Source organism: Oryx dammah, unplaced genomic scaffold, assembly GCF_014754425.2.
Source record: "Oryx dammah isolate SB20612 unplaced genomic scaffold, SCBI_Odam_1.1 HiC_scaffold_15, whole genome shotgun sequence".
Lineage (NCBI taxonomy): Eukaryota > Metazoa > Chordata > Mammalia > Artiodactyla > Bovidae > Oryx > Oryx dammah.
The window spans coordinates 44,610,097-44,633,239 of NW_024070199.1; the positions used below are offsets into that span (position 1 = coordinate 44,610,097).

The following is a 23,143-nucleotide window of genomic DNA, read 5'->3' on the forward strand; positions in this document are numbered from 1 at the left end:
AAGCAACCCATGAACAGGATCAAAGGTCTGGCTTGGGACAAGCCACAGCCAAGGTGGAGGCACTAGGCCTTTTCAACCAGAAAAGAGAAACTGGTATCCCACGGGAATTCCCTTGCAGTCCAGCGGTTAGGACTCAGCACTTTCATTGCTGAGGGCCTGGGTTCCGTCCCTGGTCGGGGAATTAAGATCCCACAAGCCTTATGGCACAGCCAAAAGAATAAAAATGTGCCTTTCAGAGCTGCAATCACAGTGTAATGGAGGAGGGGCGGGATAGGCTCAGCCCCGTGCGGGTCCCATCACTGGGCCCCTCAAACACCAACGAGGCAGAGGTGCTGTCTCTGCCTTTGTCTGGCAGGAAGGTTCTCCGCGGGGAGGTTCAGGGCCTGCTGAGTGGGGCACAGGGGTCTGAAGTGCTGCGCAGAGCTGGGTCTGGAGCCCAACCTCTCCACTTCCTCTCCGTGACTCTGGCAGGAGTCCACATCTTTTTTTTTCTCAGTATTTACTTGTGAATTTATTTGGCTGCACAGGTCTTAGTTGCAGCAATCAGGATCTTTGATCTTTTCTGTGGCCTGCGGGATCTTTACTTGTGGCATGCAAACACTTAGTTGCAACACGCGGGATCTAGTTCCCTGACTGGGGGTTGAATCTGGGCCCCCTGCACTGAGTCTTAGCCGCTGGACCCCTAGGGAAATCCCAGGAGTCTGCAAGTTTGAGCGTTTCCTCACTTTACATTGGAGAGCCCAGTGAGAGAGGTCACTGCAGGGCAGGGGCCACAGGGCAGGAGATGATAGCGGGAGACAGGGTCGAGCCCAGGACCGGAGGGAAGAAAGGACATCAGGGGGGCTCCACAAAGACCCTCGAGGGCACGGCCAGCATTCCCACACGAGACCCCAGGCACCACACACCTTGAAGGAAAAGTATCAACCAAAGGCTTCTCCAGGCCAAAGCTCACAATATTTAAAAAAAAAAAAAAAAAAGCCTATTTTCAAACTCTTAGAAAACTACAGTCACTAGGATAGAGTGTTGGGGGTCCCCCCACCCAGATTCTAAGTCACTCAGACAAGGAGCTGAGCAGCTGAAGTCTCCCCAGAACCCCTCACAGCAGTCAGCTCTCGGAGTCCCAGAACTCCAGGCTGGCCCCCCGTACAAGGAAGACACCATGTCCGGAACCAGTGCCTGGGACAAAATTCATTCTGAGGGCCCCCTGGCCAAGGCTAAGTGGACTGGCAGGCACCCCAGGACAGAGGGTGCTCTTCACACCTCTGGGCTTCAGAGAAAGAGTGAAAAGGGACCCCAAACTCCCCAGGGGACCTCCCCAGGACATGGGGAGAAAGCTGTCGTGAGAATAGTAGCAAAAGCCTCAAAGAGAATATCCAGAACAGACCGTCATGACGTTTGAAAAGAGAGAAAAACGGCAGCAACAAAAAAGGGTCACTCCCTAGACCCTTTGAGATTTGAGAGGCTTACTCACGTCGTGTCCAGGGTCCGATTGATCTTAGCGATTATTCCCAAAGAGGGGTCGATCTTGGCGTACATGGTCGACATCACGCCCACAACCACGATGAGCCAACTGGAGGGACTCGCTGGGTACACGCCGGTGATTATGCCATTCTAGAAACAGACAGGAGCGCCGTGAGCAGTGCCCCAAGAATATTGGAGTGGGTTTCCCTTTGCCAGGGGATCATCCCGGCCCAGGGATCAAACCCGGGTCTCCTGCACTGGCAGGCAGAGTCTTTACTACTGAGCTACCAGGGAAGCTCATGAGTCAAAAACTTCTCTAAAACCGTCTCCCTGGAGAGAGACCCCAGGACACTAGAATCACCCTAAGTTAGAAGCCTTAAGTTAACATACGGATTCCTTAGCTCCCCTGAGACTGACTCAGGGACACTGGCCACCTTGCCCACCGTGATGTCCTCTCCCCAACCTGCTCCATCCAGGATGCCCCGAGACCCTCACTCTCAGATCACCCCTCTTGCTGCTCCTGAATCAGACACTGCTTAACCGGAGGTATTATTATCTATGGGGGACCTCACTCCATGGCCAGAATCTCCCGTAAGATGCTTCAGCCAAAGCCCTGCAACAGCCCCTTAAAAAAATAAAAAACGTAGCAGGGAAAAAGGGTTAGGAAGAAACAGGACCTCCAAATTGGCAAAATGTTGGTAGTTGTGAAAATGAGCGATGTGACTTTATTATAGCTGTGTGCCTTTATTATTTTCTTTACTTTTGTGTATGTTTCAAGACTTACAATTTAAAAAAAATTCATACTGAAGTCATGTTAATAAGAGATTGATTTTACCAAGACAATGGATTAAAAAATTCTCAAAGCTTTACTGAACTCTTAGGAGAGACTACCGTGTTATTCTCATTATCAAGAGGTATGGAAGATTTTAAACAAAGTGGTTGCGGGTGAGGGGCAGGGGCAGGGAGGGGGCGCCTTCAAACAGACACATTAAATGATAACAGGGGAAAGAAGGTTCTAGATAAACAGCCTCCACTCATCACACTCCCCACCCTGCAGCAGCTCTGCCAGCCTTGGCCCCACCCCCTACCCTTGCCTCTAGGTCCCCTAGGAAACCACGGGGTTAGGAAGGTACAAGGAGGCTCCCAACAAGGTCAGGAGCACAGAGGGCACTTCTCTCTGTAGGTGGCGCCCTCCTCCACTCTGAGTGGGTCACAGCAGCTGGGGCCTCAGGCAAAAGACTATGCACCTGATGCAAAGAACTGACTCATTTGAAAAGACCCTGGGGCTGGGAAAGATTGAAGGCAGGAGGAGAAGGGGACGACAGACATGAGATGGCTGGATGGCATCACCGACTCAATGGACATGAGTTTGAGCAAGCCCCGGGAGCTGGCGATGGATGAGGAGGCCTGGCGTGCTGCAGTCCATGGGGTCGCAAAGAGTCGGACACGACTGGGTGACTGGACTGGACTGAGCTGAACCTGGGCCCCAGGACCCTCCAACAGAGCCAGGGGACAGCTGTCTAGCCAGGCCAGGCCTGGCCATTGCTCTCGCCCACTCCAGCTCCAGGCCTTTCTCAACAGCCCTCCTCTGAGCTGCCCTCGGAAAGGAAAACTGGACAACAAACCCAGTTTTGTTGGGGAATGCGGAGCGGACACTTTTGATACACTTTAAACTTGCTTGAATTTTTTAAAGGATGCATTTGTCCTTCTGTGACTTTCATTTTTTAGGAGAAGGAGGATCTATTATTACTGGCAGTGAGAAAAGAGAACCCTGGGGACTTCTCCCAGCACCATCTCCCCGAACAGCAAAACTGAGGAAGTTTCCAGCAAAGAGTACGTGCATATTCACGACTGTTGTGATTTTTAAAATAAAATGAATTAAAGACAAGACACATCGGACTTCCCCGGCCATCCAATGGTTAAGACTTCGCCTTCCAATGCAGTAGGTGCGGGCTTCATCCCTGGTCCGGGAATTAAGATCCCCCAGAGGCGGCCAGCCAAAAACCCAAAGACATAAGACAGAAGCAATGTTGCAACAAAGTATTTCAATAAAGACTTTAACAAAATGTCACTCTGCTGGCCTATATGGGAAAACAATCTGAAAAAGAGTGGATGTTTGTATGTGTATAACTGTCTCATTTTGCTATACACCTGAAACGAATACGACGCTATAAATCAACTATACTCCAGTAAAATTAAAGAAAAAAAACAAGACACATGGCTAAAAACAGTGAATAAATGTCCACTCTTGCCGGTAAACAGAACTGAGAACTTTGCATTTGCTCAGCCACTCAGCTGCCTCATGTCCCCATGGACTGGAGCCTGCCAGGCTCCTCTACCTTCGGGACCTTCCAGACAGGAACACTGGAGTGGGCAGCCAATTCCCTTCTCCAGGGGATTTTCCAGACACAGGAAATGAAGCTGCACCTCCTGCACTGGCCGGCGGACGCTCTGCCCCGAGCCACCTCGGAAGCCTGCATCTGGATTTACGTGCATCTTTTTCAGTGGTGGACTATTTCATCAGTGAGATATCTGCTAAAGAAACTCTCTGTGGTTTCACATGGATGGAAAACAATCCTTTTTCTGTGAAGTGTAGAGAGGCCCAGACTCAGAGCTAGAGACATTTATTCTCCCTCTACCCCAAAGATCACTTAACTTCTTTGAACCCCGATTTCCTCGTCTGCCCAAAGGGTCCCAATTCACCCCGCCTGCCTTACAGAATTTCTCCAGGAATTCAGTGAGCCAATACATATAAAATTGTCTCACAGGCCCTAAGGACCAGGAAACATACATAAGCTGCCCATTATCACGGACACACTGAAACTTCAATAGAACCTGGAGTTCTCAAATAGGAAAGCGAATACTGTACAGATTGAAGCAAGTATCTGGAAACCTTGAATCTGATGAACTTCTTCTTCCAGGAATGAAGTCCAGACAGATAGATCTGCCTGAGGGCCTCATGGCTCATTCGGAGGTCGATCCCATCCGGAGTGACTGTGAACTGAAAGGCCACGGCTTGGTGGGCTTCCGCCATGGTCAGCGAGCTCCTGGAACGACAAAGGCAAACAGAACATGGTGAGTGCTGACCAGACTTTACAAAATCCCTTGTTGTGGTTGCTGTTTAGTCACTAAGTCGTGTCTGACTCTTTGCGACCCCAAGGACTGTGGCCTGCCTGCCTCCTCTGTCCACAGGATGTCCCAGGCAAGAACCCTGGAGTGGGTTGCCATTTTCTTCTATAGGGCATCTTCCTGACTGAGGGATCAAACTGGTACCTCTTGCACTGGCAGGCGGGTGAGTGAGCCGCTGGGGAAGCCCCTATATAGAGGCGTGATCAATTCTGAATTTGACCATTTCTTCCCATTTGATAAATTGAATGTTACTCATTAACACACCTGGTTGTGATTGCCCATCACCTCTCCCTCCCTGCTCCAGCGGGATACAGACACCCCATTGCTGCCTCTGTTTGGAGGCGCTGGGTGGTCAGCAGAGTCCAGGAGCTGGAACCCCTCACCCCCAGGCCCCTGGCCATCCCACCAACCTTGCCTCCAGGCAACAGGCAGCTGGAGCCTCACCCAACGGGAATCCCGAATCCCAGGGCGGTTTAGCAACTTGCCATGACAGGGCAAATCCCATCCAGGCAGCCTGGAGGCTGGCACAGAAAGTCCTCAGACACATCCATAACAGCTCTGATCCTTTATCTAGGTGGGAACTGGGGTCAACACCACACACCTTGGCTACGCGGTAGCCACTCCACAAACCACTTCAGGTTCTAGAAGACTCCAGGAAAACCCAGTGCACAGAACCCTGGGGCAGGGAGCGGGCCTCCCTCCCGGAGACTTAGGAAATCAGACAGCTGCCACACTCATCCCCTGAAGGTTTGGCTCTCCTGGCTGGTTTCCAGCCTCTTCCAGGGGAGCGCATTTCATTTTCTTGCTGTAAATATTTGTCCTTTCACCTTCTTCCTTGACCAGCTCCTGACTCCTCTTCCCTCTTGGCTTCCCAGACATTAGCCCTCCCCTGATCTGCTGAAAGTGCCCAATGGCACCACCTCCTCCTAAACCCTGTGCCAACAAGCACACCTGCACACAAAGGAGCTAAAAGTTCATCAGTTCAGTCGCTCAGTCGTGTCCGGCTCTTTGCGACCCCATCGACTGCAGCACGCGAGGCTTCCCTGTCCATCACCAACTCCCGGAGCTTCCTCAAACTCATGTTCGTCGAGTCAGTGATGCCAAAGTTCGTAGTAAACCAGAATAAAACCCCAGAACTGTGAGTGTGCGTATCCCTAGTGCATGCTATTTTCCCTTTTCTCACCATGCAAGCCTCTTGGACTGCAGCACTCCAGGCTTCCCTCTCCTTCAGTATCTCCCTGGAGTTTGCTCAAATTCATGTCCTTTGAGTCAGTAATGCTATCTACCAACTCATCCTCTCCCCGTCCCTTCTCCTTCTGTCTTCAATCTTTCCCAGCATCAGGGTCTTTTCCAATGAGTCAGCTCTTTGCATCAGGTGGCCAAAGGATTGGAGTTTCAACTTCAGCAACAGCCCTTCCATGAATATTCGGGACTGATTTCCCTTAGGATCACTGATTTGATCTCCTTGTAGTCCAAAGGACTCTCAAGAGTCTTCTCCAACACCACAGTTCAAAACCATCAATTCTTTGGTGCTCAGCCTTCTTTGCGGTCCAACCCTCACATTGGTACATGACGGGAAAAACCACAGCTTTGACTAAACAGACCTTTGTTGGCAAAGTGATGTCTCTGCTTTTTAATACACTGTTTACATTTATCATACTTCCAAGGAACAAGCATCTTTTAATTTCACGGCCGCAGTCACTGTCCACAGCGATTTTGGAGCCCAGGAAAATGAAATCTGTCACTGTTTTCATTTTCTTGCCATCTATTTGCCATGAAGTGATGGGACTGGATGCCATGATCTTAGTTTTTTGAATGTTGAGTTTTAAGCCAGGTTTTTCACTCTTCTCTTTCACCTTTATCTAGAGGCTCTTTAGTTTCTCTCCACTTTCTGCTATTAGGGTGGTGTCATCTGCATATCTGAGGTTATTGACATTGCTCCCAAAATCTTGATTCTAGCTTGTGCTTCATCCAGCCTGGCATTTAGAATGAGTTATTCTGCACAGAAGTTAAATAAGCAGGGTGACCATATACAGCCTTGTCATACTCCTTTCCCAGTTCTGAACCAGTTTCTTGTTCTGTGTCTGGTTCTAACTGATGTTTCTTGGCCTACATACAAGTTTCTCAGGAGGCAGGTAAGGTGGTCTGGGATTTCCATCTCTTTAAGAATTTTCCACAGTTTGTTGTGATCCACGCAGTCAAAGGCTTTAGTGTAGTCTATGAAGCAGATGTTTTTCTGGAATTCCCTTGCTTTTTCTTCAGGAAATCAGAACAAGTGATCCCGGCTGTCACTCACTTGTCCGTTCAACAAATGTGTGTTGACTATCTCCTGCGTGCCAGCCAGCCGTGGAGAGGATGGAGATGCTGGCAGGAAGGGTCACCCCACAGCTCAGAGAGCGGGGCAGGAAGAAGCATGAGTGACAGAGAGGACCTCCCAAGTGACACGGAAGCCCAGAGGAAGGATTGGACAGAGGGCAAGATTTTCAGGATCGAAGGCAGACCTGTGAAAGGGCCGAGGTGCAGGCTGGCTGGGGTCAGGGCAGGGCTGAATTCGGAGAGGAAGGCCCAGAGGCAGCCGGGTTTCACGATTAGGGTGATGGAGAAGTATCAAGGGCCATGATTCCTGTGTCTGTTCCAAAGAAGACACAGGTATGTATGCCAAGTTGCTCAGTCCTGTCTGACTTTGCGATCCCATGGCCTGTAGCCTGCCAGGTTCCTCTGTCCAAGAGATTCTCCAGGCAAGAATACCAGAGTGGGTTGCTGGGCCCTCCTCCAGGGGATCTTCCCCACCCAGGGTTCAAACCCGGGGTCTGTGAACATCTACCCGCATTGGCACGCAGGGGGTCTTCACTACTAGCGCCACCTAGGAAGCCCAAAGAAGCCCACTCTGGCTGCTATATGGAGAGCAGGTGGACTGGGCAGGGCAGTGAAACCAGTAAGAAGCTGGGGCAGGTTTCCAAGGAGAGCATGGCCCACAGTGGGCATGGCAGGAGGATCCCTTGCAGACAGGTCCCAGAGGCACCTGGGGCCAGAGCTGGGACTGTGTGGGCTCCACCAGCCTCCCTAACACAGGAGAGCCACAGAGCAGGGTGGGCAAGGTGGGGACTGGGAGTGGAGCGTTCACCCAGGGGGCAGTGGATCGGGGGCACCCAGGCGGGGACGTCAGGGCCAAGGGCGAGGCTGGGATGGGCAGCCGAGAGCTCTGCTTGGACAACCTTGAAAGAAAAGAGCAAGTCAGTAAAACTGCATCCGCGCACAAAACCTTACCCTGGTGCCACCTGCCTGGCATTCAAGGATATTTACACGTGGGAATTCCCCGGCAGTCCAGTGGTTAGGACTCTGGGCTTTCACTGCCGAGGGTTCAGTCCCTGGTTGGGGAACTAAGATCCCACAAGCCACATGTCACAGCCGGAAAAAACAAAACATGACCCTTTGCACATTGTTTCCCTGGCATGGAGCAAACGCCCACAGCCTGGCCAATTCTGGAGATATAAATCCCATTTTTGAAAGCACCAAGATCTCTAAGCAAAAGCTTGCTACAAGCCAGTTTAAACCGTTCAAGAGGGCACCTCAACCAACAGCTTGAATCTGTTTCTCAAAAAGCTACCCAAGCGGGCTCGAAGATTCTTCCAGAGCCTAAAGGTTAACTCAGCCCCTCCCCCCATGAAAACCTTGGGGTGAACACGAGTCTTAGAAGAGATAAGAATTCTACACGGCATGCATCAGAGCAAATACAACTGTGGCTGGCTACCCTTTCAATGACTTATCGGATCTTTCAAGGGCTTTACACAGAACAGGAAGGGATTATTAAAGGCAGTAGATTAAATATGGTGTCGAGTGTTTGTAGCCAGTTCTCCCCAAAGGCGCATGCCCTGTCTTTGCTTGTGGATCTAACCCCCTCTAGACAGGGGCAGACTGAGCGTATTTGCAGCCTCCTTTTCTGAAGTCAGTGGCCTTAGCAGAAGTCTCTGGAAACAGATAACTAATAAGGACCTACTGGGGGCTTCCCTGGTGGTCCAGTAGCTAAGACTCCACACTTCCAATGCCAGCAGCCCAGGTTCCAAGTACCCCAACTAAGAGTTTGCACAACTGCAATTAAGACCCAGTGCAGCCAAATAAATAGATGAATAAAAATACTTTTTTAAAAAAAGACCTACTGTATAGGTAGTGGCTCAGAGGTTAAAGCGTCTGCCTCCAATGCGGGAGACCCGGGTTCAATCCCTGGGTCGGGAAGATCACCTAGAGAAGGAAATGGTAACCCACTCCAGTATTCTTGCCTGGAGAATCCCATGGACGGAGAAGCCTGGTAGGCTACAGTCCACGGGGTTGCAAAGAGTCGGACACGACTGAGCGACTTCACTTCTTCACTGTATAGTACAGGGAACTCTACTCAATACTCTGTTATAATGGCCTATATGGGAAAAGAATCTAAAAAAAGTGGACATATATATATATATGTGTATAACTGACTCTGCTGTACCTCTGAAACTAACATTGTAAATCAACTATACTCCAATAAAAATTATTAAAAAAAAAAAAAACAAAACTCCCTGAATTTAACTAGAGATTTGCTTGGTTCAGACTAAAAACTAACTGTGTGTCTTAGGTGCCAAGCAGGAATTAGTGAATCAGATGACAAGGACTTGAGACGTTCCCTCTGCAAATCTAATGAGTGAAAAACCCATCCTGCATCCTGGCATTCATAGCCTCAAAGTTGGAGACGTTTAGAATTGTAATAGTGCCCCCTGCAGCCATGAGGGCAATGCAAAGCAGAGATGCAGCAAAGGACCACTTCACACCCACCAGGATGGCAGTCATTAAGATGCGGAGAAATCAGAAGCCTCGTGCATGGCTCGGGGCGGGGAATGTCAGTCTGGCAGCTCCTCGAATGGCCAAACGTAGTCACCACGTGACCCAGCAATTCTGCTCTCAGGCACATGCCCAAGAAAACTGAAAACGTATATCCACAGCCAAACCTGTACACAGATGTTCACAGTAGCCTTACTCATAATAACCAAAAAGTGGAAGCAACTCAAGCATCTTTCCACTGATGATGGGTAAACAAAACGCACTCTATCCGTACAACAGGATGCTATCCACAGGCAATACAGAGGGATGAAGCACCGACATACGACATCCTGCACGGTGACCCTTGAAAACTTGATGCCGAGTGAAAGCACCCGGACACAGAAGGCCGCACGTGGCTGTTGTTCAGTCGCCCAGTTGTGTCCGACTCTTTGCAGCCCCGTGGACTGCGGCATGCCAGACCACATGTTGAATGATTCTTGCTATGTTAAACATCCAGAACGGGCAAAATCTACAGAGACAGAAAGCAGTGGTTGCCTAGGGCCAGGGGAAAGTGGGGGGTAAAGGAGGGGAGGGCGTCTTTTGGGGGTGATGAAATGTTCCCAAACTGACTGGGGTCACAGCCGAACACATTTGTGAATATACTAAAAATCACTGACGAGTACATGTTAGATGGGTGGATGGGATGGCATGGGAACTATCTCCCATAAAGGCTTGGGAATTCCCGGGTAGTCCAGTGGTTAGGAGGGGCTTCCTGGTGGCTCAGTGATGAAGAATCTGGCTGCCAATGCAGGAAATGGGGGTGCGATCCCTGGGTCAGGAGGATCCCCTGGAGAAGGAAATGGCAACTCAGTCCAATATTCTTGCCTGGAGAACCCCATGGACAGAGAGGAGCCTGGCGGGGCTACAGTTCACAGGGTCGCAAAGAGTCGGACACGACTTAGCGACCAGATAAGAACACCACACGCGAGTGGTGGGGACCTCGCCAACAGATCGCCGAGCTGTCCCTCGGGATGTTTACCTGGAGTCGCTCAGGTGAGCAGCCCCGTCGTGAAGGTGAACGGGCCTGGAGCTGAACCAGGACAGGGCCACCTAGGAGTGCCCTCCCCACACTGGTGACTCCACTTGCCTTGGGAGCAAACTGCCTCCAGTTGAGGCTGGGCGGGGGTGGGGAGGCGAGACCTGCTCCAGGGCAAGGAGGCAGGCCGAAATAAACTCTTGGACACCCAGGAATTATGAGGAGCCCCAGTGAACAGGAAAAGAAGGGGACAACAGAGGATGAGATGGTTGGACGGCATCCCTGACTCTATGGACATGAGTCTGAGCAAGCTCCGGGAGTTGGTGATGGACAGGGAAGCATGGCGTGCTGCAGTCCACGGTGCTGCAAAGAGTCAGAGGCGACTGAGCGACTGGACTGAACTGAACCAGCAACTTTACTATATTAATACAGCAGGATGTTTTCTATCTTGAATCAGGAGAGACTGCCAACACCCTAGAGCAAGGAATCACCCCTACACACGCTCTTCCTGGAAGGAAAGCTGATCAGAGACTGCTGTGTCCCCAGCCCTTCCTTCCTGGTCCGCCTCCCTGGAGCCCCGAGGCACCCCTGACCCGGCTGGCACGGCCCTGCTCTGTGAGCACAGCTGGGAACCCCAACACGCCGTGAGAGGAAGGGCCCTGGGGCCAGCTGGCAGGCCAGGCCTGTGTCTGGATCAGGGCCGCTTAGCTGCACAGCTTCTTCTCTGGATCCCTTCAACCTTCCAGGATGAAGTCAAAAGGCACTCCAGGGCCCCAGGGTCAGGCGAGCAGGCGCACACAGTGTGCAGCCTACGCCATGTGCCAGCCCAGCCTCCAGCTTCCTCTCCCTCCTGGGTGAGGTCACCGGGCATGCAGACTGTCTTACCGGTTCATCCCCTGGGGATCCTCTTCCAGCCCCCTGGCACCGGGAGTCAGTCACCCGCAGGGCCCTGCCTGGGGCCTGGACTTGTATCAGTGTGGACGATTTGCTCGAAGCCCCACCGATGCCAGAACAAGTCAGCTGGAAACCCATCTCGCGTCCTTCCCACACCCTCCCTGCCATCACTCCTTCAAACACCTCCACTGCCTGTCATGCCCGGGCACGAATGGGCTGGGGGTGGTCCTCACTCCATCCCCCACCTGCTGAGGTGGGGGTGGTACAGTGCCCCTCCCCCCAGGATCACTCCCACCTCCAGCCCTGGGTGGAGAGAGGTGGCTTCCCTGGGGACAAGGTATACTCAGCATGACCGCTGGGACCCACCCACAGAACGTGCACCTCTGCCCCGGGGTCTCGGGAGGGCACGTGAACGGGCTCCCTTCCTGTCATTCCCTTGTTCCTGCAAACCATCACTGGGCAGAGACGGGAGGCCCTCTGACAAGAACCCTGAGCTGGAGGGGGCAGCGGGAGCACCTCCTAGGAGCACAGGCCGGCTGCTCCTCCCAAGGTCTGGCTGGGTGATGGGAGAAGCCCCTTGGGGACTAGTCTTGATGCGAGGTCACCTCTTGCCATGTGTGCCCAGACAGCTCAGGGGTAAGCCGGAAGTGGCTGCTGATGGCAGCAAGCCCTCAGCTGCAGGGAGACATCCGGTGATTGATCCGACACACTGAAAACAAAGCCCTCTCTGTGCGTGCGCGTCTGCAGTGGGACTGTCCATGAATGTGTGCTAAGTCACTTCAGTTGTGTCTGACACTTTTGCTACCCTATGGGCTGTAGCCTGCCAGGCTCCTCTGTCCCTGGGATTCTCCAGGCAAGAATACTGTAGTGGGTTGCCATGCCCTCCTCCAGGGGACCTTCCTAACCCAGGGATAGAACCCAGGTCTCCTGCATTGCACATGGATTCTTTACCACTAGGGCCTCCTGGGAAGCCCCTGCAGTGGGGCTACGTACCCGCTTATTCTCCCTGGCAGGACAGAAATTGCTTCCAGGTGCATTATGTGAGAGCGCCCGCCTGGAGCCTCACCTGACGGTGATCGTCCCCACTTAGGACACACCGGGGTGCTGCTGCCAGCCCCGCCCATCTTGGCTGAACATAGGAATCCCGGGACGCTGCCACCTTAGAAACCAGGAGGGCCAGGAGAAGAGAGAGACTGTCACGAAGGTCTGTTCCAGGGCACGTAAGCACCTTACGCTAATCTGCTCCGGGAAAACACCAAGATCCAGAATAAGAAGCCCCGACTGAACATAACGACCTATTTACTGCCATTAAAAAAGTTCACACCTCTGGTCTTAAATTCCCTCCCAAGCTCAGGCCCCCGTCACCCTCCTCTTTGGCCAGGCCCACCCACAGGTCCTGCTCCGTAGCCAGGGAACTCTTGATTCACAGCTGGGCTGCCTTCGCCCGTTTTTTTGTTTTTTGTTTTTTTTTAATTTCTCTTTCCCTGCTTCACACCTGGCTCACAGCTCCCTCTCTCAGGTGCCTGCCTTGGAATCCACATTCTGGAAGCACAGGAAATTCTATCAGTTATATCCAGCAGTTTTAGCTGTACTTGCTGCGAAAATGACTTTCACTTGTCAATTATTCATTTAATCTCTTATTATAAGCTGTAAAGCTCCCCAGGACACAAATCCTTGTTGAATTCTCTGAACAAACCACAAGTCCACAGACAGTTCTCCCATCTGGGGGCAAATGCTGCATGTCTCATTCAATTTTGGTAAAACTGCCTTCATTTTAACAGTGTTGCCCAAAGCCAGCCCCAAGATTCTTAGCCAACGAATTGGTCTGTACTTTGTTTTTCAAATGTGTTCACTTTGCCTCTTTCTCCACAGCCACTCCTTCAAACAAAAGCCTTTCACCTCGGAAGCCAGTGGCCTGCAAATCCTAACACTGGTCTTGTAATCAAGAAGTCATTCATAAGACTTTCTGTTTCCCTCAAGGGTATCTGGCTTCCTTCAGAGCGGTTCCCTGTTCTGCCCGTCGCTCCCCCGCCCCGCAACCACCACAGTGGTTCTGCAACAGGCAACAGGAAAGGAGGTGAAAGGTCATCCAATGCAAAGTTCAGGCCAAGACTTCAAAAAGGCCTGGGGGAAAACATAGAGGTGTGAAATCACCTCTATGCTGCTGCTGTTGCTGCTGCTAAGTCGCTTCAGTCGTGTCAGACTCTGCGACCCTACAGACGGCAGGCCCCCAGGCTCCCCCGTCCCTGGGATTCTCCAGGCAAGAACACTGGAGTGGGTTGCCATTTCCTTCTCCAGTGCATGAAAGTGAAAAGCAAACAATAAAAACTTGCCAAGTGACAGCAGACTTCCAAGAAAACTTTATAGCAATGGAAATACACAATAAATTACATGTTGTCAGAAGTTTTTCAATACGGTCTTGAAATTAACAGATGCTGAAGCGCCAATCCTTTGGCCACCTGATGCAAAGAGCTGACTCATTGGAAAAGACCCAGATGCTGGAAAAGATTGAGGGCAGGAGGAGAACAGGGTGACAGAGGATGAGATGGTTAGATGAGATGGTTAGATGGGATCACCGATTCAATGGATATGAGTTTGAGCAAGCTCCAGGAGATGGTGAAAGTCAGGGAAGACTGGTGTGCTGCAGTCCATGGGGTTGCAAAAAGGTGGACAGGACTTGGCAACTGAACAACAAAGAAGTCTTTCAATAATAGTCTTGAAATCAACAGAGAAGGAGAGAGGTAGCTCAGCAGGTAGAGAGATAGATAAACAGGGCATTTAGACTAATTTTTTGCTATTAACAATGAAGATACAAAACATCCTTTCTACCAAAGTGTTTGGCATATGCCAGACAATGTGATGCATATTTTATCTGCATTAACCCATTTAACGCCCACCAGAATCCTAGGATTTACTGATGCCATCTCATTTACTAAGACCAAGGCTTGGAGGTCAAGAAACTTGCCCAAGGTCACAGCTAGCAAACAGCAAAGCTGGGAATCAGGCCCAGGTCCAACTCCAAGTTAAGTGGTAAGCACTCTGTACAAAGTTCACTTAAGATTCCTAAAGTTACGACACAGAAAAATTAGGTCACTCTATCGTAAGCAAAATGAGGTGGCTGCAACCAGCAGTCAGAGGACAGTAACTGCAAATGCGGCGGGTGCCAACGCTCAAATTCTTCCCATGCTCCAGTCTCCCACTAGAATTGCCCAATTCACAAGCCCAAGGAGGCAGGCCCTGCCTTCTGTTAAAACCCATCTCATCTAGCAGCAACCAACTGAGCTGGAAATCCTCTGAGAAGAGGTCACCCCCAGGAAGCGATAGCTGAGTGCAGCACGAATACCAGGCAGGGTCTCCAGGCGCACAGCCAGCATCCCACACCGGGGGAGGCTGGAGGACATCCCAGCCCCTTTTTAAAAAAAATAAAAATAAAATTTATTCATCCCTGGCTTCCCTGGTGGCTCAGTGGTAAAGAATTCGCCTGCCAGTGCAGGAGATGTGGGTTTGATCCCTGGGTTGGGAAGATACCCTGGAACAGGAAATGGCAACCCACTCCAACAATCTTGCCTGGGAAACCTCATGGACAGACAAGTCTGGTGTGCTACAGTCCGTGGGGTCACAAAGCGTCAGACACGACTTTGCGACTAAACATTTATGGCTGGCTTGGGTCTTAGTTTTGACATGTGGGCTCTAAGTTCCCCAGTGAGGAGTCAGACTTGTGTCTCCTGCACTGGAAGGCAGATTCTTAACCACTGGACCACCAGGGAAGTCCCTGGAAACATTAGAGAGAAGCTACTGCAGGCGGAGAATGTGTGGCATCATCTTTAGCTGAAAGCAGAGCAATTATTTTATCATCAACAACATATTCTTCTACTGTCTGGTAACCAGTGCCTGGGAGGGTTCTGCTTGGCTACACAAAGCTAGTTCTGCCCTCCAGGACTGGCTCCAACTTGGGGAAACCGTGTTCCTGTTGTGCTTGATGGCCAAGGCGGTCTCCAGGCTGACCTCAACACTGCTACCCAGAGCACTTCAAGGAAAGCACCAAAAGGTTCAGGAAGGTTTCTCCAGCCTAGGGGGTTCACGACTCTTCTGTTCCTGCTTATTCTCTAGTATTTAATATTCAGCCACTTGGCTGATGATAAGAGTGAGAGTTTAGGTACGGGCAAAAATTAGCAGTAATGGAAAGACAAAATGAAAGGGCTCCTCTCTACTTGAGTGTAGGTATCCAATCCCTGTGCACTCACGAGCCACGTCCTTATTCCCTTGCACAAGTCATTCTCTGTAATTGTGCTCTTGTGTTTTTTCAGTAAGTATGTACACAAACAAATTACTCTTTCCCTAATCTGATGGAGGTAAGAATGGGACTCAGCGGGGATTCTCAGATGGCTCAGAGGTAAAGAATCCACCTGCCAGTGCAGGAGACAAGGGTTCGAGCCCTGATCCGGGAAGATCCCACAAGCCGTGGAGCAAGTAAGCCCGTGCTCTGCAACAAGGGATGCCACCGCAACAAGAAGCCTGCACGCCAACAGCTAGAGAGCCACCCCTGCTAACCACAATTAGAGGAAAGCCCAGCCAGCAACGAAGACAAAGCACAGCCATAAATGAATAAATAAAATTATTTAACAAAAGAATGTGGGACTGAGAATGCAGAGCACCCTGTAAATTCTGCGGAGGGCTCTGTGCACAGGAAAGGGACAGGCATTTTCACTCATGAAGGGCTACATCTTCAATTCATGACTGAGCACCGAATGACCGCATTATTTAATAACCACTTTATTTAAACTGGCCACATGGTTCATTTCTCACAGTGAAGTATATCATCATAAACCATTCACATTTACAGGGTAAAGATGCTGAGTCAAGGCAGGTTACAGGAGAATTCGGCATCATTATCCTCTTTTCTATGACTTTTGAGAAACAACAGATTTTGCCTACAGAGCTACTATAAAATAAAGCAAATTCAAATGTAAGCGTTGTACTGTGCCATATCCACAAGTGATGATTAACCAGATAAATCTTTGCAAGAAAAAGAATTGAGGAAAGGTCATCGAGGGCCATATTGTCATAAGGAAAATACAGAATGTCTTGGGGACTCCCTGGTGGCCCAAGGGTTAAGACTCTGTGCTTCCACTGCAGGGGGCACAGGTTGGATCCCTGGCCTGAGAACGGTTAGGTGGCGCTAGTGGTAAAGAACCTGCCTGTGAATGCAGGAGACAAGAGAGACTTGGGTTCGATCTCTGGGTCGGGAAGATCCCCTGGAGTAGAAAATCATAACCCACTCCAGTATTCTTGCTTGGAGAATCCCCATGGACAGAGGAGCCTGGCGGGCTAGGACTGATGCTGAAACTGAAACTCCAATCCTTTGGCTACCTGATTCAAAAAGCCGACTCACTGGAAAAGACCCTGATGCTGGGAAAGATTGAGAGCAGGAGGAGAAGGGGACGACAGAGGATGAGATGTTTGGATGGCATCACGGACTCAATGGACATGAGTCTGACCAAACTCAGGGAGACAGAGGAGGACAGGGAAGCCTGGCGTGCTGCAGTCCACGGGGTCACAAAGAGTCAGACGCGACTGAGTGACTGAACAACGACAAGCCATGAGGCGTGGCCAACAAAACAGAAAAAAAGAAAATACAGAATTTGGCAGGCCCCAATTAACTGCGCTACCTATTCAGGTGTTTTTCTCTGGATGCCCACCTGGAAGGACCCCCTCCAGACTGGCCAACATCAGCACAAGGGCCTGAGTGAGGACAGCTGGGTGGGGCACGCATCCACCCAAGAGAGCTCGCAAAGCCTCTCCTCCCCACCATGGAGTGGTTCCCTCCAAAGCCTTGGCAGGGGGAGGGGCACCCTGTATTTGCCACCCATGTGCTTCTCCTTTGCACCCAAAAGTGCAACTGAACTGGTCAAACCACATGTTCCAATCTGGGGACTGCAGAAGGCAGCTGTACCCATAAAACCTGCCTACAGCCAAGGGATTCACACCGGGGAACTACTCTCACATCTGGCCCCTTAGGGATCCTCATAAAATCCCCGTGAGACAGGATGACAGGTGTCAGAGGCACCGGCTTAGAGAGGAGGAAACAGAAACCCAGAAACACACACAGCTGGTCCGATGTCATGTCCAGTGGGCCTAGGGGAGGGGGAGCACCAACACCCAGGCCCTTGACCTGCACAGTGGTCTGGGAAGCAGCCTGTTAGAGGAGGGGGCACAAGCTTCGGCAAACACAGATGGAGGTTCAGATTCCAGCTCTGCCACGTACTCAGATGTGTGTGTGTCTGTGTGTACGTCTGTGTGGCCTAGAGCAAATGTCTTTGCCATTCATAAGATCTGTTTCCTGGCAAATAAAGTATGCACATTGCCCATAACTCACATCAGGCCTCCGGTGCAGGAACACTCTCTGTGCCTTCCCAACTGCAGCCACAGGCCAGCAGCAGCCCTCCAAGAATGTGGGTCACCATGTGCGTCCCATCCCGCCTCTTGCCACTGTACTTGATACCGCCACTAAACGTCTTTGACATTTAACAGCATCATTGCTATACTTCACTCTGCACAACAATGTATGCTGGTGAAAGTTGAAAGAAACCAAAATTCTAAACATCACCGACTCAATGGACATGAGTTTGAGTAAGCTCCAAGAGTTGGTGATGGACAGGGAAGCCTGGCGTGCTGCAGTCCGTGGGGTCGCAAAGAGTTGGGCACGACTGAGCGACTGAACCAAACTGAAATCTTTTAAAAAGGGCACAGATGAGCTGACACTTGGGGAAAAATCAGTGATACAGATATAATCTTACAAATGAAGTATTTCAGAAAAAACAAAGTCCAAGTTACCGTATAAAACAATTTTTTTAAAGGCAAGGTTATTTTGTGTTTGCTTTCAGTACAAACATGTACTACTTGTTTAATTGTGTGGGAGGGAGTGACTCCTTAGAAAGTCACTGCCTGTCCTTAAGGAGCTTACTCCCCTCCCCACCAGGATGTCGGAACACAACCTAACATATCCTGCTGAATGCTGTGTGTGTGCTGGGGGTCAGGGCTTGGGACCCCAGAGGAAGCCAGTATACTGGTGGGAGAGGGGGACCCTGACCCCTTGATGTGGGGAAGGACACAGCTGGCAGGAGTCCCTGACCCTGGTAATAACAAGGTGAAGCAAGGCTTCCCAAGAGAGACCCAACTGTCCCAAAGGTCCCTCACCATCTTAGGAGGGTACAGTAATCCAGGGGAGGGACTTCCTTGGTGGTCCAGTGGCTAACACTTTGAGTGCTTCAAATGCAGGGGGCCCAGGTTCGATCCCTGATCAAGGAACTAGATCCCACATGACGCAACTAAGAGTTCACAGGCTGCAACGGAAGATCCTGCATTATGCAATGGAAATCAAAGCTCCCACGTGCCACAGCTAAGACCAGGTGCAGCCAAATAAGTGTTAAGAAAAGAAAAGAAGACCGCACAACAATCCAGGAAAGAAAGGGATTCAAACTTTCCCTTGCTTATACAACAAATACCTGAATGCCTGCTCTGGCTCATGGAAATGGGGAGGAAGGCAAGTTCAAGAGCCATTTAGGAAGCCGAAGCAGCAGGTGCAGCTTAGGGGCCAGCTGGGAAGAATCTAGGAGGATCCTGACCTCCTGGGACATGGGAGTGACCCACCACATCCAGAGTAGGAGCAGTTAGTTTCCTTTCCTTTCTACCTAGAGAACTGGGTGTCCAACTATCAGCTGATAAGCCCTCAGAAGTTGAGCCTGGCTGCCCTGCTTCCCAACCCTCCATGGGGCCATTGCCCTACTGTACCACAACTACTTTCAATTATTAACTCCCCGAAACATTGTTGGACATAAAAACAACTCACATGCAAAAAAAAAAAAAAAAGTAAAGGGCATTCCACAGTCACCTTACCTAAGGAGTTCAAGTTGGCCTCAGTCCAGGGCCTGCTGGGAACGCAGTGTCCACCTAATATTTGCTTGGGGCAAAAGGTGAAATTCACAAAAGGCAGCAAAATAATCAGAAATCAACAAGCAGAAAATATTCCCTATTTGTGTTAACTAGCAGATTTTCTTTTAAATGCCCTGCACAGTCTAGACTATCTCTGCAGTTGTCAAAGAAACAATAGGGGTGGCTTCTCGGGAGGGGCACGAGAGAGGCAGCCCGTTCTGTGCTGAAATCCCATTGGTACCCACTTCGTTTTGCATCCTGGGCTTGTATTACCTATTATTTTTAAACAGAAAAGTCCTCGTAGGAAAAGCTCAAAAGAGGGGCTCGGGCAGAGGCCTCGTTGAAGCTGGGAGACAGAGAATCTCCGAAACACACTTGAAACAGACCAGTTGGAACAATTTTATTCTTAAAAGCAGCAATTTTTTCCGGAATTCAACGTGCAGGCTTCCAGCGGCAGCTGCACTCGGTCGGGTCTGCCAACAACAACCATGCAGAGTGACTAAACACTTTTTTCCAACAAAGGAAAAAATGCATCCGATCAAAGTGCAGAAGCAGCCCGGGGCGCGGAGCGGGAGCGCGTTTCCGCCTCCCACCTTCCCACCGCCTCCAGACTCCAGGCTGCGACTTTAATTGCTCGCTTGGAAGGCTTCCTCGCCTCCGCCGCCGGCAACTGCGGTCGGCGCGCCCCGCCCCTCCCGCGGGCGTCACGTGACGGCTGAGAAAAGTAGGGGAAAGGTTACGGCGAGCCCCGCCCCCGGCCTGGCGCGTCCCGGGCGCGCAGATCCTGTTCCACCAGCCCGGCCCAGAGAGACCTTCCGGAGCGAGCTGTCGCCAGCGCTGTCACCCCGGAGGCAGCAGGCGACAAAAAGCGCCTTTGGGTGGGAAGGCCTGGGTGGTCAACCTTGGGGACAGCGAAGAGCCTGGTGTCCCCGAAGACAACCCACGTCAGAAGGGCGGCGCCGCGCCCCGCGAGCGCACTGCGCCTCCGGAAGGGGCTCACCGCGAAGCCCGAGAACAATTAACGGTGCTTCCATGAACCCGCGCGCTGGGCCAGGGTTGCGTAAGTCCGCGCCCTCGCCCCAGGACTCCCCAGACACCCAGGCTTGACCGCTCGGTGACCACGGGCCCGGGACTAAGGGCGGCAGCGACGCCAGGTGCATTCCCTTCACCTCTTGTTTTCAGTACAAACTCGAAAGGTTATTTGGGCCGGCGCCTGACGCCCAATTTCTGCCAGTCTGATACAGAGTATGTGCATGGCTCAAGGTGGCCCTTTTTTCCAATTCTCACAGCTGTTCAGATGGAGTTCAGCATTCAAGATCAGATCTCGCCACACATCTTAGGAGGGAAACCAGTCATTTACATACGAAAAGGAGCCCTGGAGCCCGCAGAGGCAGAACCACCCCGAACTCGGCAAGAATACAGCCTCCAGTTCCTATCATAACTAAACACTCCCCTGCCTCCACGATAAACAGTATCACCTTAAATAATTTGGAAAGTTGGGGGGGGGGGGGGGAGGCTTGTTGGGATTAAAAAAAAAAAAAAAGACCAGTGTGCTCGACCATTTTTTATTCATTTGGCTTGAGGTTTAGGAAATGGTAACCCACTCCATTATCCTGGTCTGGAGAATCCCATGGACAGAGGAGCCTGGTGGGCTACAGTCCATAGGGTCGCAAAGAGTCGGACACGACTGAGCAACTACCCTTTCTTTCTTAGAAGTAAGTAAACATGCTTGAATATCTGGAATGACCAGAAACCGGACGCCTGTGTGAGAAAATGGTATAACAACAACAAAAGGTGTAACAAAATACACGTTTCAGGAGATTAAGCTGAATTTCATTTTATTAGGTAGCTTACAAAGTTATCAGTTTCCTACTAAAATCTGCCTTTCATTATTTTAATATCACATGGAGCGCAGAGGAACCGAGAGTAGTTCCCAGTTGGGAATATTAAGTTTGCTCTGTATTCAACCCGATGACTCGAGATTTTTAACTCTTGGAGTGAAGAGTACGATCATTCTTCTCTTTGGCTTTAATGAAAGTCAACCGCCGATTTACAATATAAAGGCGCTGACCTTTATATTTCGTTTGTCTTTCCAAACAAAACGAAAGGAACTGGCTGTCGGCTCGCCTAGGGAGTTGGGGTTAGGGACTGACGGAGCCCGGGATGCTCCACCGCCCTGACCACGCCGTACGGGCTCGCAGGCCAAGTTCGCCTGGGCCTGGTCACGTGAGGCCCCCAACACTCCCACCCTTCGCAAGTCAGTTCCCTGCCCCGGCAGGACCTTGGGCAGCCTCCGCGCCCACCTGCCCTAGACCGCGCGCAGCACGCGGGGATGAAGGACACTCGCGAGCGGGGACTCAGGCCCGGCGCCCCATTTCGAATGCACCTAGGGCGCTCGGACTGCGCCTGAGTCCCAACGCCAAGGGCGTGTCCCCACGGCTGCACTGCGGGGGCGGACGCCTGGAGGGGGGTCGGCGGCGTCCTTCTGAGTCCCTAGCGTCCCTCTGGCTCCCGCTTGGGACCGGCCCGCGATCCGGCGACTGCACCCCAGACCCAATCCACCCCAGGAGGGGGAGGGATGGGGCGAGGTCGAGAAAGGATCCGCAGCGCCCTGCTCAAGCCCCGCGCCAGGTCTGGAGGGCTGAGCATCACTCCCGCTGCCCTACTGCGGATCCCCAGACCCAAACCACTTCGGCGAGGGCAGTGGGGTAGAGGAGGGGAGAGGGAGCCGGCGGTCCTGGTGGCCCCCGGCCGCGGGTATCGTGCCAAGTCCGGAGAGTCAAGCACCCCGCCAGCTCCCGCACGGTACCTGTCCCCAGGCCGATCGACCCTCGGACTGACCCCCAGACCCAAACTACCCACTCTTTGAAAGTGAGGGTGAGATAGGAAGGGAAAGGGAGCCGGCCTTAAGGGCCCCCGGCCGGAGGAGTCCTGCTAAGTTCGAAGCGCCGAGCATCCCTAACCTGCAGCCGCATCGGACTGCTCTCCTGCACCGCGACCCTGGCGCGGACCCCCCAGATCCGGTCCGCTGCGGGGGATGTGGAGTCCCTCCTCGTTCCAGTTTCGAGCTCTCCACGAACCCCGCGTCCCTCGGCGGCCCCAGCCAAGAAGTGCCCCGCCTCGCCCCGCCTCGATCGGGACCCCTGCTGTCCCCGTCCGCCCCCGGCCCCGGGCCCCGCCGCAGCCAGTACTCGGCGCCCGCTCGCCCTCCCCGCGGCGCGCGGACTCAGCCCGGCCTTACCGAGTCTGCGGACAGAGGTGCAGCGGCAGCGGCAGCGGCGGCCGAGTGAGCGAGCGGCGAGCGGGAGCCGGGGGCGGGAGGACCGCGGGCGAGGCTGAATGCACCCGGCGCCGGCCGAGGCCGATTGGTTGAGGCGCGCCGGGCTGCGGCCGCGCGGGCGGCGACTCTCGGCACCCGGTGGGCCGGGGGCGGGGCCTGGACGGGGCGGGGCATCCGCAGGGGCGGGGCGCCCCGGGCAGCTGGGCCAGCGAGGAAACTGAGGCTGGCGAGGGGGTGTCACGCCACCTCCCCTTCGGCAAGCCTGGGGCCTAGGGGGAGATTTCTCGCCCTGCGAACCTCAGTTTACTCATCTGAAAAATAGGCCAGCTCATTAGGGCTATGCCCATAAACGCGTTCAGCACAGTGCCTCGCTCGCTCGTGCTCGACCTTTATCGGCATTGCCCCGTATAATCCTCAGGGCACTCCTATAAATAGCTGATCCTAGCCCGGGCTGGAGAAGGGATCACTAACCTGCCCACTAAGATCACACTAAGAAGATGGATCCGACTGTCTGATTCTAGAGCCCACACCTCAAATTGGACCCTATACCGGGAGTGAGAGCTGAGAGGATCTTTGGACCGCCTGACTCCTGGCGCTGAAACCTTAATGCTAATTCCAGTGAG

At 52.2% G+C, this 23,143-nt stretch overlaps 1 protein-coding gene and 1 long non-coding RNA gene across 5 annotated transcripts in view; one reads left to right on the forward strand and one right to left on the reverse strand.

The window, feature by feature from the left end:
- The window catches only part of CPT1A (carnitine palmitoyltransferase 1A), a 57,218-nt gene extending 34,560 nt beyond the window's left edge, over nt 1–22,658 (reverse strand). For 2 of the 4 annotated variants that reach the window (XR_005723592.1, XM_040255261.1), the window contains exons 1-3: nt 22,482–22,658; nt 4,355–4,508; nt 1,472–1,611 (exon numbers count right to left, since the gene is read on the reverse strand). Coding sequence is in view for 3 of the 4 variants with exons in the window: in XM_040255261.1 (XP_040111195.1) it covers nt 1,472–1,611; nt 4,355–4,495 (281 nt within the window). In the remaining variant the exon portion in view is untranslated. Of the gene's footprint in view, nt 1–1,471; nt 1,612–4,354; nt 4,509–7,714; nt 7,818–19,204; nt 19,840–22,481 lie in introns of those variants that run through there. The other 2 variants (XM_040255262.1, XM_040255263.1) reach the window with 2 other exon arrangements.
- LOC120874136 lies at nt 20,156–20,764 on the forward strand. The gene is made up of 2 exons (XR_005723593.1): nt 20,156–20,394; nt 20,530–20,764. It is a non-coding gene; the product is annotated as an uncharacterized LOC120874136 (long non-coding RNA).
- Nucleotides 22,659–23,143: the final 485 nt, after the last annotated feature.